Genomic DNA, 14,290 nt, shown 5'->3' on the forward strand with positions numbered 1-14,290 from the left:
GGGGTGTTATTTTCCTGTAATGCCATACATTTCTTATAGCACAGGGTCCTTGCCGAGGTTTGGAGAAAAAGTTGGAAAAACCCCACCTCATAATGCCGTTAATAATCTATTGTGGAGAGCTCAGATGGGCCCGTGTAAAAACACGTCCAGGTGTCCCGGAAACAAAACGGGCAAGGTCTCCAAACCGGTTCAATTTTTGCTTGCCGACTCAAGCAAGCCAACCAGCCAGCCAGCCAAAGAGGGCGGGCAAAGCGTTCGCCGGGTTTCTCCCCCGCCGTGAAAAGGAGCCGCCTTCTTCCTGCAGGAGCTCTGCGGTCGAGAAATCCATTCCCCCATTTCCCGCCCGCCGAAATCGACGCCGTGAAATCGAGGGAGGCCGGGTCCGTCGGTCCCCTGGTGGTTTTTCGTCTCCGTTTCGGCGTTTGGACCGCCTAGGCCACCATAGCCTCCGCGGAATCCGGCTGGCTGGCTGGGCTGGCTGGCTGGCGGGGACGGCGCTGTCAAGAGCCAGGCGAGCTCCAGAGGGATACTAACCGGGGAGGGGGCAGCAGGCGGCAGAGAGGGGTCGCCAGCTCGGGACTCGCCGAGAAGAAACAGCTGAGCGAAGAAGAGGAGGAGGAGGAGGAGCCCAAGGAGAGGGACGGACGATCCTGGGGCTGGAGCCCAGGCTCGGCGGGGAGGCGGGGATCGCTCTGGCAGCCTTCCCGGCACGGGTGATCCGCCGACTTCGCCAAAGCCGTTGCTGTCAGCGGGCGTGAGGAGCGGAGAGGACCGGCTGCGAGCGAACGAACGAACGAACGAGCAGCCTCGAAAAGCGAGGGAAGGAAGGCAGCCCTTCTCTCTCTCCCCCCCCCCCCACCCCACGTCTCTCCTCCCCCAGCTCCGGAGCCTCTTAGCGGGAGCTCCCCAGCTTCCCCCCTTGCAGCTTGGAGGGTTCCCGGTGGCCCCCGCCTTCCCCGCTTGGAAAGCCCGCAAAGCCGAGCCGAGACGGCGAGAGAAGAAAGACGGCAGGCGGGAGCCCCAAGGAAGGCAAGGGGGCTTTTTTTGAATGCGACCGTGGCTGGTGAAAGGACGAAACCCGGCTGCATGGACGAGAACTGGGAGAGAGGGCTTTTTTTTTTTTTTTACCCTTCCTCTACGGAGCGCCGATGCCCCCTTTCCAAGGTAACAAAGGTTGACTCCCCCCCCGAAGGGGCTTCTTTTAAAGCGAGAAGCTGCGTTTCGTGGTTTTTAAGGCAGAAAACGGGTCTGACTGAATTACTCGCGGATTTCTCCATCCCTCCGTCATCCTATTGTTGGCCTGAAAAAAGCTGGAAGGGCTTCTGCATTAGTCTTATATATTCGACCTCCCTTTGTGCATTCCTCGCCTTCGCGGATGGGAAAGAGGTTTTAAGCAAACTTCTCTTCGGAAATCTCCGTCCGGTTCCTTTAATTGACTTCACAGTCATTGAGAAGGTTGTGTGTGTGTGTGAAGCGGGGGGGGGGGCGGTATTGAAGCTCTGATACTCTAGGATGGTCGCGGTTCTCTTTTTAATGCGTAAGTGAAGTGTTTGCAGCAGTGAATCGTCTTTAGGCTTGACAAATGCCCACTGTATTAAAAGCTGAGCTCAAAACCCATGGGTTGTTTGAATTGCCAACGGTATTATTTTGGTTTACTTGGCTTAGGTGTCTGATTTCTGTTTCTTAAAAGGGTAATCCTTAAGCATTTGCAACAGGGTAACAGTGTGGTGTTAACTCCACGCAGAGGAGTACCGAGGAATTTCCTGGGAAATTTGCAAAGCACTCACCTCTAAAATAAGGATTCTCCTGCCAAGTATTCTGGTTTGACTATTAAGCTACCTTTATAAATATCTATAATGAACTACATCAGGAATTAAGGAATGCAATTTTCTACATATGCGTGGCTTTGAGTTACAGATTAAGATTAGATTAAATTGGATTTGGAATTGGACCCCATGTTTGGTGAAATGTGCTTGATGCATTTGTGGTTCAGTGTCTGAACATGTCCATACAATTGTTAGGAGGAATTGTCCCTCACCTCCAGAGCTGGAGCAGTGAGCAGTAATCTTTGTATTACAGTCACACGCACACACCCATTTTTAAAACAGCCACGTTTTGTAAACTGTAGGCAGTGTGGGAATGGTGGTGACTTTACATGAATTCTGAATAACATGCTTGTAAGATTGTATTATTGGTTTACCTTGGTTCTCTCCCCCCCCCCCTTCATTTCTCAAAGGTCTATTTTGATCTTGGTCTTTTGAACTAAGAAGAACTGTGCATAGCCATATTGCAGAGCGGATGTGTCCTGGAGTGGAAGCCCTATGATGAAGTAAGAGAAGAAGGTGTGGAGTCTCCTGAAAGTGATGTGAAATCCAGCCCCCAAGAACTTCTTTGTGGAAGGCATTTGAGAGGGGACTGTGTTTTCTCCCCGCTAAGACTATGATGTCGGTTGAAAGCTCCACAATAACGAGCAGAATAAAAAATTTACTTCGGTCTCCGTCTATCAAATTGAGAAGAAGCAAACCAGGGACCAAGCGGGGAAATATCAGCACTAAGGCAAGTTCAACAACTGGGCCTGGTCTCTTTTGTTATCATTCTTCACTTGTTCATTCTTCACAAGGGATTACATTATGTTGCATTTGGTGGTGGTGAAGATGATAGCAGAAGTTGTCATATCTGTTTTCCTGATTTGGGTATATAATACAGGTGGGGAAGTCTCGATTGCTGCTTTGAAGGTACCTAAAGGTTGGCTTTCTAAAGCCAGGTGATACTGCAGGGGATGTTGGGCTAGAAAAAGTAGAAGCAAGCAAGGGGATGATCAAGAATGTGACCGCATTCAAAAAGGGGCGGTATTTAATTTTTTCAGCAATTTGAAGTTGTCCTGTTCCTAATGCATTCTGAGTTGCAAACCGTAAAACGGTAACAAAACCATTAAAACCAAGCAATAGACACAGTATGGGTTCTATAAGAGCTATCAAAAGTTTTCTGCTTCTTCCATACAGAAATGTTTTCTAAGTGTCTTCTTAGTTGAGCAAAATTTTAATTTGTACATCTTGTGTTTTTGGAATTGCTTCTGAGGAACAACAGTATGTGATAGATGCCTAATGCTGTTTTATTACTTGACACACAACGTTTTCATTTTAGCTCAGGGTTAAAAGGAACTAAACATTATGGCAATACTTCCTGAAATACTGCTATTGGAGTTGTGTGACTTCCTCCTTTTTTGGCATTTTTCAAATAATGGACTTTTGCCCAATATTTTCCCCCCCATTCTGTGATTTTTTCTTTTTGATCTGAGAACATTGATGGAGAGAGACAACAATTATTTTGTTCTCTTTTAGGAGATAATATTTAATTTGTGTACTCAATATAAGGGAAGACTGAGCTTGACCATATTTTGAGTAACCATTAAAATATGAGTCTGGAGGCCTACTTACCTGAGAGCTCAGCCATTGCCTAATCACATGCCTTTGCAGAAAAAAATAGCAAATCCATCCATTTTTGCATCCAAAAATCAAATATAATTGCACATAATTATAAGTAATCACTCTGGAGGGTTTGCCTAAAGCATGTGATACTAGCTGAATTTGAGCCTATGAAGAAATGTGGAGAAACCTCACTAGATGAGATAGGATTTACTCCAGAAGATAGGTGTTGCTTTTGTAATTCTGGGCACTATGAACACTTAAGTCCCGCAAATGGGAGAGTATGAAATAGAAGCATGAGAAAGAGGACTTGGTTTTGGAGGTTAACCCTTGTTTTTCTGTACTCATGTTAATATGTTTTCCACATCTTTTCGGGAAGGACTTTTTGTATGTGCAAAAACCGTTGCAATATCAGAGATGATGTACGGAGGTGAATGGGTGTGCAGCTGTAGAATATGAATTGTTAGAGATAAGGCTCAGCTTTCAATATCTGTTTCTATAGGAATGACAAATAGCTGAACTTTGCTTACCATGCCCATGTCCTGGTGTTTTTTTTTTTAAATAAATTCTGTGTTTGTTGGGATATGAACAAACACAGCATTGAATTAATTCCATAAGTTTTGTCCGATGCTAGAATGAAAGTGAATTGCTTTATTCCTCTTAATTTTAGATATGTCTTTTTTGGGCTATGGTAGCAAGATAAAAGGAGCAAGGATAGAATGAAGAAATGTAAAGTAGAATTCAAATGATATGAGTCTTGATTTCCTTCCTGGAAAGGGGGAAACAAATGAATATATGGATGCATGTGAAACATCCAAGTTAATTTTTCTTGTTTGATGGCTGAAATGGTAAAATTGAGAAGAGGGGTTTTTTTGCAATATACTTACATTTGTGTGATTAAGACATGGTGGAATTTAAAACTGTGTAGGAGTATATTATAGATATTCATTGGGGAAATAATCTCCAACATATGATAGTTAAGTCAGCATCCATCTCCTCTAACCTGTTTTGTAAATGAGTGGTATAAGAGGTAGAGCTACATTGTGGGGATTGGGGTCCTTGAGGAAATCAGTGCATTCCTTCCTTCCCTAGCTATTGGTCACTTGGCCTTTCTAATAATACCTGCCACTGACAGGTAAACATAACTTATTAAAGGCTGTCTTAAAATACTAAAATACAGGTAGTCCCCAACTTATGACCATTTAGTAACCATTTGAAGTTACAATGGTGCTGAAAAAAGTAACGTGTAACTGGCCTTGCACTTATAACCGTCGCAGTGCCCCCATATTGAAGGATGTAGGAAAACTATTTGTACAGTATTGGCAATGAGAAACAGGTTTAGAAACACACAGTATGTATGGCTTATACATTATTGTTATACCTCCAAGTCCTGTAAACAGCTTTTTTTTTCTTAATTCTGTTCCCCAGGTAACTTATAAACTACAAATGTATGATGACAGAATGGTTCAAATAAATATAATTGGTTTCTACACACTAAGCTAAGAATGTAATTTATCCCATTCAAGATGCAATATTCATTTTATAACCCTTGTGGGGAAAAAGTAGCTTCTTTTAAATCACAATTTTTTCTCAGCTTGTCATATGTGATTGTCATATGTTCAGGATGAATGATTGTGTCTTTATCAGAAAAAAAAAAAGTCCAGCCAATATACGGCTTTGGTTTTAGAGAAGTTGTGGCTTGAAAAATACTTTCAGATTTGATTGATTTCAAGTTATTCTGGGTTAGGCTTGGTAACAGCATTTTTTCTGTTTGTATTCCTTCGTTGTGTCCAAGTGCTGTGGCTTGTTTAGAAAAGGGGCTGAGCTGCTTTCTAATTAATGGCTGGGTCTGCAGTGGCAAACTTCCCAGTCAATGTGGTCCTTTTTTTTGTCTAAAGATTTTTTTGGAGAAACCTGTTGGCAGAGAAGGAAGATAAAGTGTAAGGCTGAGGCCAGCTGGCTGTCTTCACCAGTACTGTCCTGTAATGCTAAGAAGTGAAATGAACTAGGATTGCGCTTCTGAACCTAGCTTAAACTGGATTGTTCAATGACCACAGTGACTCCTGTATGATTAAACTGTAAGAAATGGGTGTTAATTGAAACAAACCCTTTCAGGCTAGTTGAAAATGTCTGAAAAGCTGTTTTTGATCAGAGTAAGTCAATCTCCTGAAAGTACGTCAGTGGTTTGGAAAGCAAATTCTCTGAAGTCTCAGAGCATTTTCAAGCTGTAGCATGGCCCTTCCCAGCCTGGTGCTTTCCAGATGTGTAAGATTTCAGCTTTGATAGCTCCCAGCAAGCATGGCTCTTTGGAAAAATTGGCAGCTTTGGTAGGTACAGGTTTTAAAACACTGTTTTAAAGCAAAGACTGTCTAAGTGTAAACAAGCCATGGTTTCTTCTCCACAACTCAAGAAAACAGAATGTGTTTCTGAAGCCCTTACTGTATTTCAAGACTTTTGATTGGGCCCGAAGTCCTTACTGTATCTCCAGTTCCTCTTCTAGGCCTGTTTGCAATCTGCTCTATAATTACAGCTGGATAAGATAAGCGTCCATGGAGAGGCCACGACACAAACGTGAGGGAACTAGTAGAATTTTTTGACTATTTCTTTGCAGCTGAAAGATAAGTGTTATCATGGGCCTATTCCATATGGCTTTTTTTCTGAATTACTGTATTTTTAAAATTTTATGTGGAGGGAGCATTCCAAAATTGTGCAATCCACCCCCCACCCCCACCCCGCCGAAGAAATACATTTTATACTGCTGGTAAACGTATTGATGTGAAAAACAATGAATGAGGCAGGTGGCAAAAGTCTGTCATTCAACTAAGTGAAATTCCATATTGTCTTCTTTCATAGATGTGATGAACTTTAAATTCACAGTGTTTTCTTTCTTGTACATAGCAGAGTTCTCAACCAGAATTAAAAAGAGAAAAAAATATTGCCATATTTTGTCACTCCATCCAGCAACCTTGTTGATATTTCCATGTATAGATTTCTTTTGAGTTCAAAATGTGGTAGCGATGGATAATTTTCTTAAGAACTCTTCAGACAATTATATACACAGCAGCTCACTCATAAATGTAAAGCTTGCAAATACCTAAACGTGCAACAAGGGCCCGCCATACCATTTTAGTAAAGAAGTACTATGGGATGTCAAGGTACTAGGACTAGGAAACCAAAATCATAAATGCTAGTACTACTTTTATTATATGGCTACAATAACAGAATCTTCCATGCCTGAAGTACTTCTTCTTTCTCTATCTTCATAAGAATAAGCAGGGTCTTATCTGAGATACTTGCTGTCAACCCTGAAGCTGACCTGACCAGAGCCATATTGGAGCTTCAGTGTTGCCACACTGGAACTGAGGGAAAGGGAGGGAGGATTAGAGATAGAGGGGTTTGTGTAGGCAAAATAACATACTTTCTCTTGAGAACCAAGGACACACCGTGGAAGAAGGAGGGAGGTCACCAGACAACCAGGCAGCATCTTGATTGGACCATGTGATTGTTGGGGTTGTGGGAAAACTTTCTCTTTTAACTACCATATTTTTCGGAGTATAAGGCGCACCCTTTTCCCCCCTAAAAGAGGGTGGAAATGTTGGTGTGTCTTATACACAGAATGCAGCCATTTTTGGCCTCCCGAAGCCCCGCCCCGCTCGTTCCATTTTTGTGAAAAACAGGCCCATTTTTTGCCCGTTTTTTGCAAAATCGGGCATTTTTGCCCTTCCCCAGCATCCAGGAGCACTCTGCAGGCCTCCCAAATCCTCTGTGTGCCTCATTTTTTGCCCGTTTTTACAAAAAACTGGGCGTGCAGTGGGTTTGGGAGGCCTGCAGAGTACTCTTGAGGGCCAGGAAGGGCAAAAACGTTTTTTTTTTTAACTTACCTCTTTGAAATCTTGGTGTGTCTTATACACCGGTGTGTCTTATAGTCCGAAAAATATTGTAGTTGAAAACCGTGGGAATTTTTAGAGTCGGTTTTCGCCAGATATGTGCCAATATGACATTTCCAATAAAGCTATCCTTCGAGGAATCTGCCTTCCTTGGAGTTCTGCTTGCTATGGATCTATTACTTGGAACCCTGGCACTTGCTTGGAATATAGCTCTGCCCCAGATTCAGATTTCTTTTATTTCCCCAGTGTTTTGGTAGCAGTCCTTCCTACCTGTGCTTAAGGTTATGTTTTCTGCATATTACAGAGTCCTGGGCTGAACAAATGAAATAAGGTCCATGTTTTCCTGAAGGAAACTGGCACTGTCACTCTCAGGGAGACATCAGATAGCAGAGCTTCATATTTTTCTAACTCTGCTAGAATGTGGTGGCAAACTCACCAATAACTGGAAAGGGTTCAAATGATAATTTATTTTCAAAGCTAGCAGATTATATTGATATCAATAAAGGAGAATATTTGTAGTTCCAGGTTGAAATGAGGGGTCGTTGGTGCTCTCTGAGCTTGATTGTTTCCTTGCAGACATTTCTTGCAGACCTACTTTGGGTAATAACATGTCTGCAAGAAAACAACCAAGCTCAGAGAGCACCAAGGAGGTTATATTGAGTGACAGTTGCACCAAAGAACCCACAGCAAGAACATCAAGGTTACACCGAATTTCAGTAACCAAGATCCTTCTGATACAATTGATGGGAGTGTTGGGTGTTTGGGTTTTTTTTGTTTTACTTAATAGAATGTAGAGAAAGACAAATTTAAATAAAATATGAACAAATGTCAAATTTTATACATGAGGATTTTTCTTGCTTATATCATATGTGTAAAGTTTTACATTGTATTTCAATAAAAGGTTATATTTAATTGTAAGTATCCATAAATAAGATGCCTCTAATAATCTGATATAGAAAGTTGATCAAAGCAGTACAAATATGTGAACATCATAGAATTTCAATTCCCTTTGAAATTCAAAGGGAACAATTTGCAACTGATGTCACTAACAGGTAAAGTTGGGTGGTGTGAGCGGGTGGGAGTGGGGGTAGGAGATCAAAGTGTGAACGCATTATAGGAACAACATTTGAAATCCAGTAGGGCAACTTTCATATGCAGGTGGTGTCAAACAGATAATTGTTATTTTAACACAATGGGATTGAGTAAATTGTGAAGAAAGAAATGGAGGTAAGAGAGACAGTCAGGGATCACTCATAAAGGGCACACATTTTGTTAAGGGAAAGTGGAATAATTAAAAAAACATTCACAGAGCAATTAGAAGTGTTAGTTCTAATTTTGCCACAAGACACAGAAAATAATATGCTGGTATAAGAAATTTCAGAACTCCAGGCATAAAACTCATTGTAATTATATTCAGGTTTTTTTCACCATACTTACGTTATCATTCCAGTGGATTTTGTTTGGAGGACTGTAGGCTGATGACAGGATAGCTGTAATTAATACTGCCTTACTATATCTCCTCTCTCTGATTTTTTAAAAAATAGTGCTGTATTAATAATGTTAGAGTAGAAATGGTCAAATGATTTGTGTGCAGTATTAAAATGCTGTTTTGTTTCCATCTCTTGTAAGCTTAGTGTCATAAGCTGTCTAGGCTAAATTCTTCTTTGCTAGCTTCATTGGTTGATTGATTATGTCCCATAAGGTTGATGCTTAGCAAACAATAAATTTTTTTCCAGGATGATCTATTCTCAGCAAGATCCTTTAGATCTTCCATGGCCACTATAACTGAATACATCCAACTTGCAACTGGTCTTTCTCTTCCTCTCTTTCTTCCACCTTTCCCAAAATTATAGGTTTCTCTAGAGAGAATTATAGGTTTCTTTGCATAATGTGTCCAAAGTATATATGCCTCAAATGAGATCTTTGCTGGTTATTGTAAAAGAATTTCTACATATACATATAGGTATACATGTGCACATGCACATGCATGTACATGGAAGGGATAACTGAGACAAATCCTAGAATCTTGGAATTTAACTGTAGGCCACGGGTAGTCCTTATTTTCAATTTTTTTAAAAACGGGACTTTTTAAGGGATACATGCATCTTCTGTTTGTGATTATTCTTAGTTTTTAGAAAAATGTGTTTCATTGTGGATGTTTTATAGCTTTCACTTTTAAAGTCTGAGATGCAGTATGTGTATAGGTGGTAGTCCTCGATTTACGACCACAATTGAGCCCAAAAGTTATGTTGTTAAATGAGTATTTGTTAAATGAGTTTTTTCCTATTTTACAACAGTTCTTGCCACAATTGTTAAGTGAATCACTGCAGGTGATAAGTTAGCAACCTGGTTGTTAAGTGAATCTGGTTTCCCCATTGACTTTGCTGGTCAGAAGGTTTCAAAAAGTGATCACATTGACCTTGGGACACTGCAATGGTCATAAGTATGAACCAGTTGTGAAGCATCTGAATTTTGTTCACATGATTATGGGGATGCTGCAAAGGTGGTAACTGGAAAAACAGTCATATGTCACTTTTTTCATGCCATTGCAACTTTGAATGGTCACTAAATGAACCATTGTAAGTCAAGGACTACCTGTACTGTGCAATCTACCAGTTTTTTAAGAAGCTGAAAATCATGCCATTGATCTTATTTTTGCCCAACAACAATGGCAGATAAATGTAAATTGAGTTTATGGCTTAGCTAGCACTTGCTTTTCCCATACTAAAATCCATTATTCTAACTCCCAAACTTTCTTGCAATAAGTATTACGGGCTATGGTTAGAGCTGAAAAGAGAAAGCAACACCTTGCCAAGCAAGGAATCAGAGCAACTACTGTATTAATGTACAAGGCTCCATTTCAGGCTTTAAACCCATAGCCCCCCTCCTCCCCTACCAATGCTGGCCAAAAAGCAGTCAGGTTGGGAGATAAGATTATAAGTGCTTCCTGTTGTCTTCACTACTGAAGAAATGGCCTTGCTTAGAGAAGCATCAAATTACCCTTCTGCAGGCCTACAAGAATAGATTTTTTTTAACTTAAATGCTGTATACCATTCAAATATTTACATATAAATTGACCTCTTATGGAGATAAATAGCATCCAGGGACCACTTATTTCTCTGTTGCGGAAAAAGTAAACTGATGCTCATAAACGGCGAAGAATATTAGTCTGTGGTCCAAAGCAATGCTTATTTGAGGGGAAATATTTGAATATTAACTAAAGTTGGATTACAGAAATTACTAACTAATATTTTTGCTGCAATATGACTGGATAGAACGTATGTGGCAAGGATGAGGGAGGAGCAGAAGGGGAAAAGTCAGATAAAGCGGATGGATTGAGTTCAAAGAGATTATTGGAAAGCCTTTGGAAGAGCTACAACATATTAAAACCAGAGTAAAATGGTGAATAATTTTCAATATAGTAATCATGAGTAGTTAAAACATATTAGCCCTTAATTTTTACTTGCAAACATGGCAGAAATTTAACAATGTTCAAGGATCCATCTTGCTTTGTTTTACTTATTCTGATTTACTTAAAAGCAAGGATATACAAGATTCAGGAATTCAGGAGTAGAACATTCTGAAGAATTCCAGAACATTCTGTTTCCCCTCTGGAGTACACCAGTCAGACACGTTATTATGGGGGCGATTTCCCTGAAGTAAAATTAGTTTGAAGCGTTCTAGGTGTAGCATTCAGATCTAAAGCATTATGGTCTTGAATCAACGAAGAACAACCCTGTAAGGTAGGTAGGGCTGAGAGAATGACTGGCCCAAAGTCACCCAGCTGGTTTTCATACTTAAGAGAGGACCAGAACTGATGGTCACCAGTCCAGCATCTTAACCACTGACTACACCAACTTGGCTCTCAATTTTGTTATGTAAAACAGGCTAGCAAATCTTGCCACCCAATCCAAAAGCAACTGTGAGAAGATGGATTCATGTAAACATTATAAGTACTTATTCTATTTTTGGGTTTCAAAGCTGGCAAGAGGCTAGTATATGCATTTGCTAGCCTTTTCTTAGGACAGGCTCTCAATGTGCAGGCAACTTGTGCAAATAATCATTGGTTCTATCAAATTATTATTTAGTGGAAGTGAAGGTCTTCTGAGTCCTAAGTAGCTAAATGCAGCTGCTTGGTAATTACTCCCTTTTTATTTTCAAAATTACAGAAAAAATATTAAATTCCTAAAGACTTTTATGACTTAGGAACTGCCTTTGCTCAAATAATTATCTCCTATCGAAGTCATACTTTTTGTATGAAGATATGCACATATGTGTGTATGTATTCACATATTGACTAAGCAATAATCTGGATTGTTTGATTTTGGCTTCTGAGGATTGTAAATCATAATTTATGGCATAGGGCAATATTTTAATTTGTTTATTAAGGATATTAATATGGCTGCCCAACTCATGGTGACTCCAGGTGACAAAAAATAAGATCTCAAATACAAAACCCAATATACTCCCACTCCCTTACGGCAACATTCAGACAAAACTCTTGATGGGCTTCGTATCAGCTTGGGATCCTAAAATCTGCGGATAAAACCATGTCTTAAGGGTCTTTTGAAAGAGTGTCAACTCAAGGTAGGAGCCATTCTTATCTCTGTAAGGATAATGTTCCATTGAAAGCATAGAAAAAAGCCCTTGGTCCAGTAAATGTACCTCCTTAATGGAGGGGGACTCATAACATACCTCCCTCCATGATCTGGTGCTTAGGTAGATGTAACGGGGGAAAAAAAGCTTCTTCAAATAACCTGGTCATAAGACACCCAAGACTTTGAAGGTGATAATCAACAACTAGAAACAATTCAGCAACTAATGCAGCTTCTGCAAGAGGGGTGACACATGTGGGAATTTAGTCTTGTGCAAAACCATGCTGGAATGGTTTTGAATGAATATGTGGTTCCAGCTCATCTATCAGCCACTTCCTGAAACCATGACTAACCAAGTTATGATGTATTGCAATAGTGAACCTGTTCCACATTTCCCTATATAATCTGTACATAACCTTGCATTGTTTATGGCATAAAAGAATTCTGGATAGCATGTTGACTCCCTGATAGTATTTCATCCAAATATCGACTTTCCCCTGCTTTTCTGTCATAAAGTATAGGCAATTATCAAGGCATGATGATCTCCAAGTTTTCTATAATCTTCTCTGGTCTAAACACCATGCACCAGTGACAGATAAATATATCAGAATGAAAAGTGTATAAACTTTTACCTTCCCAATATGCATGGAAAGCAAACCTAGACATAGTTATAATGTATATAGACAATAACGGAAACAATCCAACATGCTGGAATTATAGTTTTGAAAAAAAATGTAGCCAAGTAATTTATTCTCTTATGTTTAGGGATGAACGTGGATGTTCAAGTATGTTACTGTTTGTATGTTAAATATTTTAAGCAGATGTTTGCAGCTGACATTTGTTGCAGTTTTCAAATACTCTGCAAGTCCTAAGGCAGTGATGGCTAACCTTTTTGCCGTCGCATGCCAAAAGCATGGGGAGCATGGGGGGGGGGTGTTGCGTGCGCACATGCCCACACCCATAATTCAATGCACCCCGGCCCCCCTGCGCATGCGCACATGACCCTTGATTCTCCCCCTGCTTTTGGCACACGATAGCACGATGGGACCGGAAAGTCCGTTTTTCACCCTCCCCAGGCTCCAGAGGCTTTCTGGAGGGTGAAAACAGCCTTCCCCACCCCCCCGGAGGCTCTCCGGAGGCCAGAAACAGTCTGTTTCCTGACTTCCTGTGGGCCCAGAAGGCCCAAAAACTAGCTGGCCAGCACGCGCATGCACGCTGGAGCTCAGCTAGGGCAACGCTTGCGTGCCCACTGATATGGCTCTGCGTGCCACCTGTGGCACACGTGCCATAGGTTCGCCATCATGGTCCTAAGGCAATGTTTCTCAACCTTGGGAACTTTAACATGCATGGATTTCAACTTCCAGAATTCCCTAGCCAACAAAGCAAACTGGGGAATTATGGGAGTTGAAGTCCACACGTCTTAAAATTGTCAAGGTTGACACACACTGCTCTAAGCAAACTTTGATATTTTTTTTGAAGAATTGCATGTAATAGATCTAAAGGGCCTCTTGAATATGGATAGGACTGGGGATCGGTTGGGTGAAATTAAGTAGCATGGAAGAGGCCATAATTGAATGACTGAGAGAACAGATCAAAAGGCTTCCTAGTCCTAACCTTTGAAAGAAGATAAATGATATCTGCATACAAAATACCAAGGTCTTTAAATAACTGGAAATTACTTTTTAAACCTCTATTGCCCAAAATAAACTAAATAAAAAATGTAATTTGTAAGGCCTGTATGTAGTTTTGTTTTTTATTAGATGAGGGAATTACACAACTTTTTTTTTGAGTTTTGGTGCGATTTTTTTAATTTTTTATATATTATAGCCATTATGAAATAAAGCCCTCAAATTATAGTAGTCTCAGAGGGTATGATTACAGTACCAATGCACCATGATTTGAATACCAAACAATCATATTTTGGATACTTTTTATTGCAACTCAGATATGTGCCTCTCTTTTGTCACATACAAATCTTCGGAACATGAAGTTTATTTCTCAACAGTTGATACTGTATAACTTCAGATAGAAAGAAACATAGCCAGTTTAAAGACTTGCTCAACAGAAATTACTAGAGAACCCGCAACCAATTGGGTCAACCTTTCCTTGCTAGATTCCCCAATGCCATCAACAAGAACTTTTAATGTTCTTCTAATGCCTTCACTGGAAAATTAGCGATACATTCAGAGATACAATTGCCTTGAAAGTAGCCCATGTTGAAATAGGTGGAGTAGTCAAACATCATCACAGGAAATGTTTTATGACATTTTGTATTATGTCCCAAACTATTTTTTGATAATTTTTATGTATAAAATATAACATTTGGCAAATTTCAATTCCATGAGAGTCATGGATCCCAGATTTTGGACATCTTCTGTAAATT

The 14,290-nt window shown here is 40.4% G+C and overlaps 1 protein-coding gene across 4 annotated transcripts in view; it reads left to right on the forward strand.

Moving 5' to 3' along the window:
• Nucleotides 1–283: 283 nt before the first annotated feature.
• The window catches only part of MAPKBP1 (mitogen-activated protein kinase binding protein 1), a 131,238-nt gene continuing 117,231 nt past the window's right edge, over nt 284–14,290 (forward strand). For 3 of the 4 annotated variants that reach the window (XM_034417791.3, XM_034417794.3, XM_034417793.3), the window contains exons 1-2: nt 284–1,164; nt 2,237–2,556. In XM_034417791.3, coding sequence (XP_034273682.2) covers nt 2,440–2,556 — 117 coding nt within the window. In that variant the 5' untranslated portion in view covers nt 284–1,164; nt 2,237–2,439. Of the gene's footprint in view, nt 1,456–2,236; nt 2,557–14,290 lie in introns of all 4 variants that reach the window. The other variant, XM_034417792.3, reaches the window with a different exon arrangement.

This window comes from Pantherophis guttatus, chromosome 1, assembly GCF_059756535.1.
Source record: "Pantherophis guttatus breed Tessera chromosome 1, ASM5975653v1, whole genome shotgun sequence".
Classification (NCBI taxonomy): domain Eukaryota; kingdom Metazoa; phylum Chordata; class Lepidosauria; order Squamata; family Colubridae; genus Pantherophis; species Pantherophis guttatus.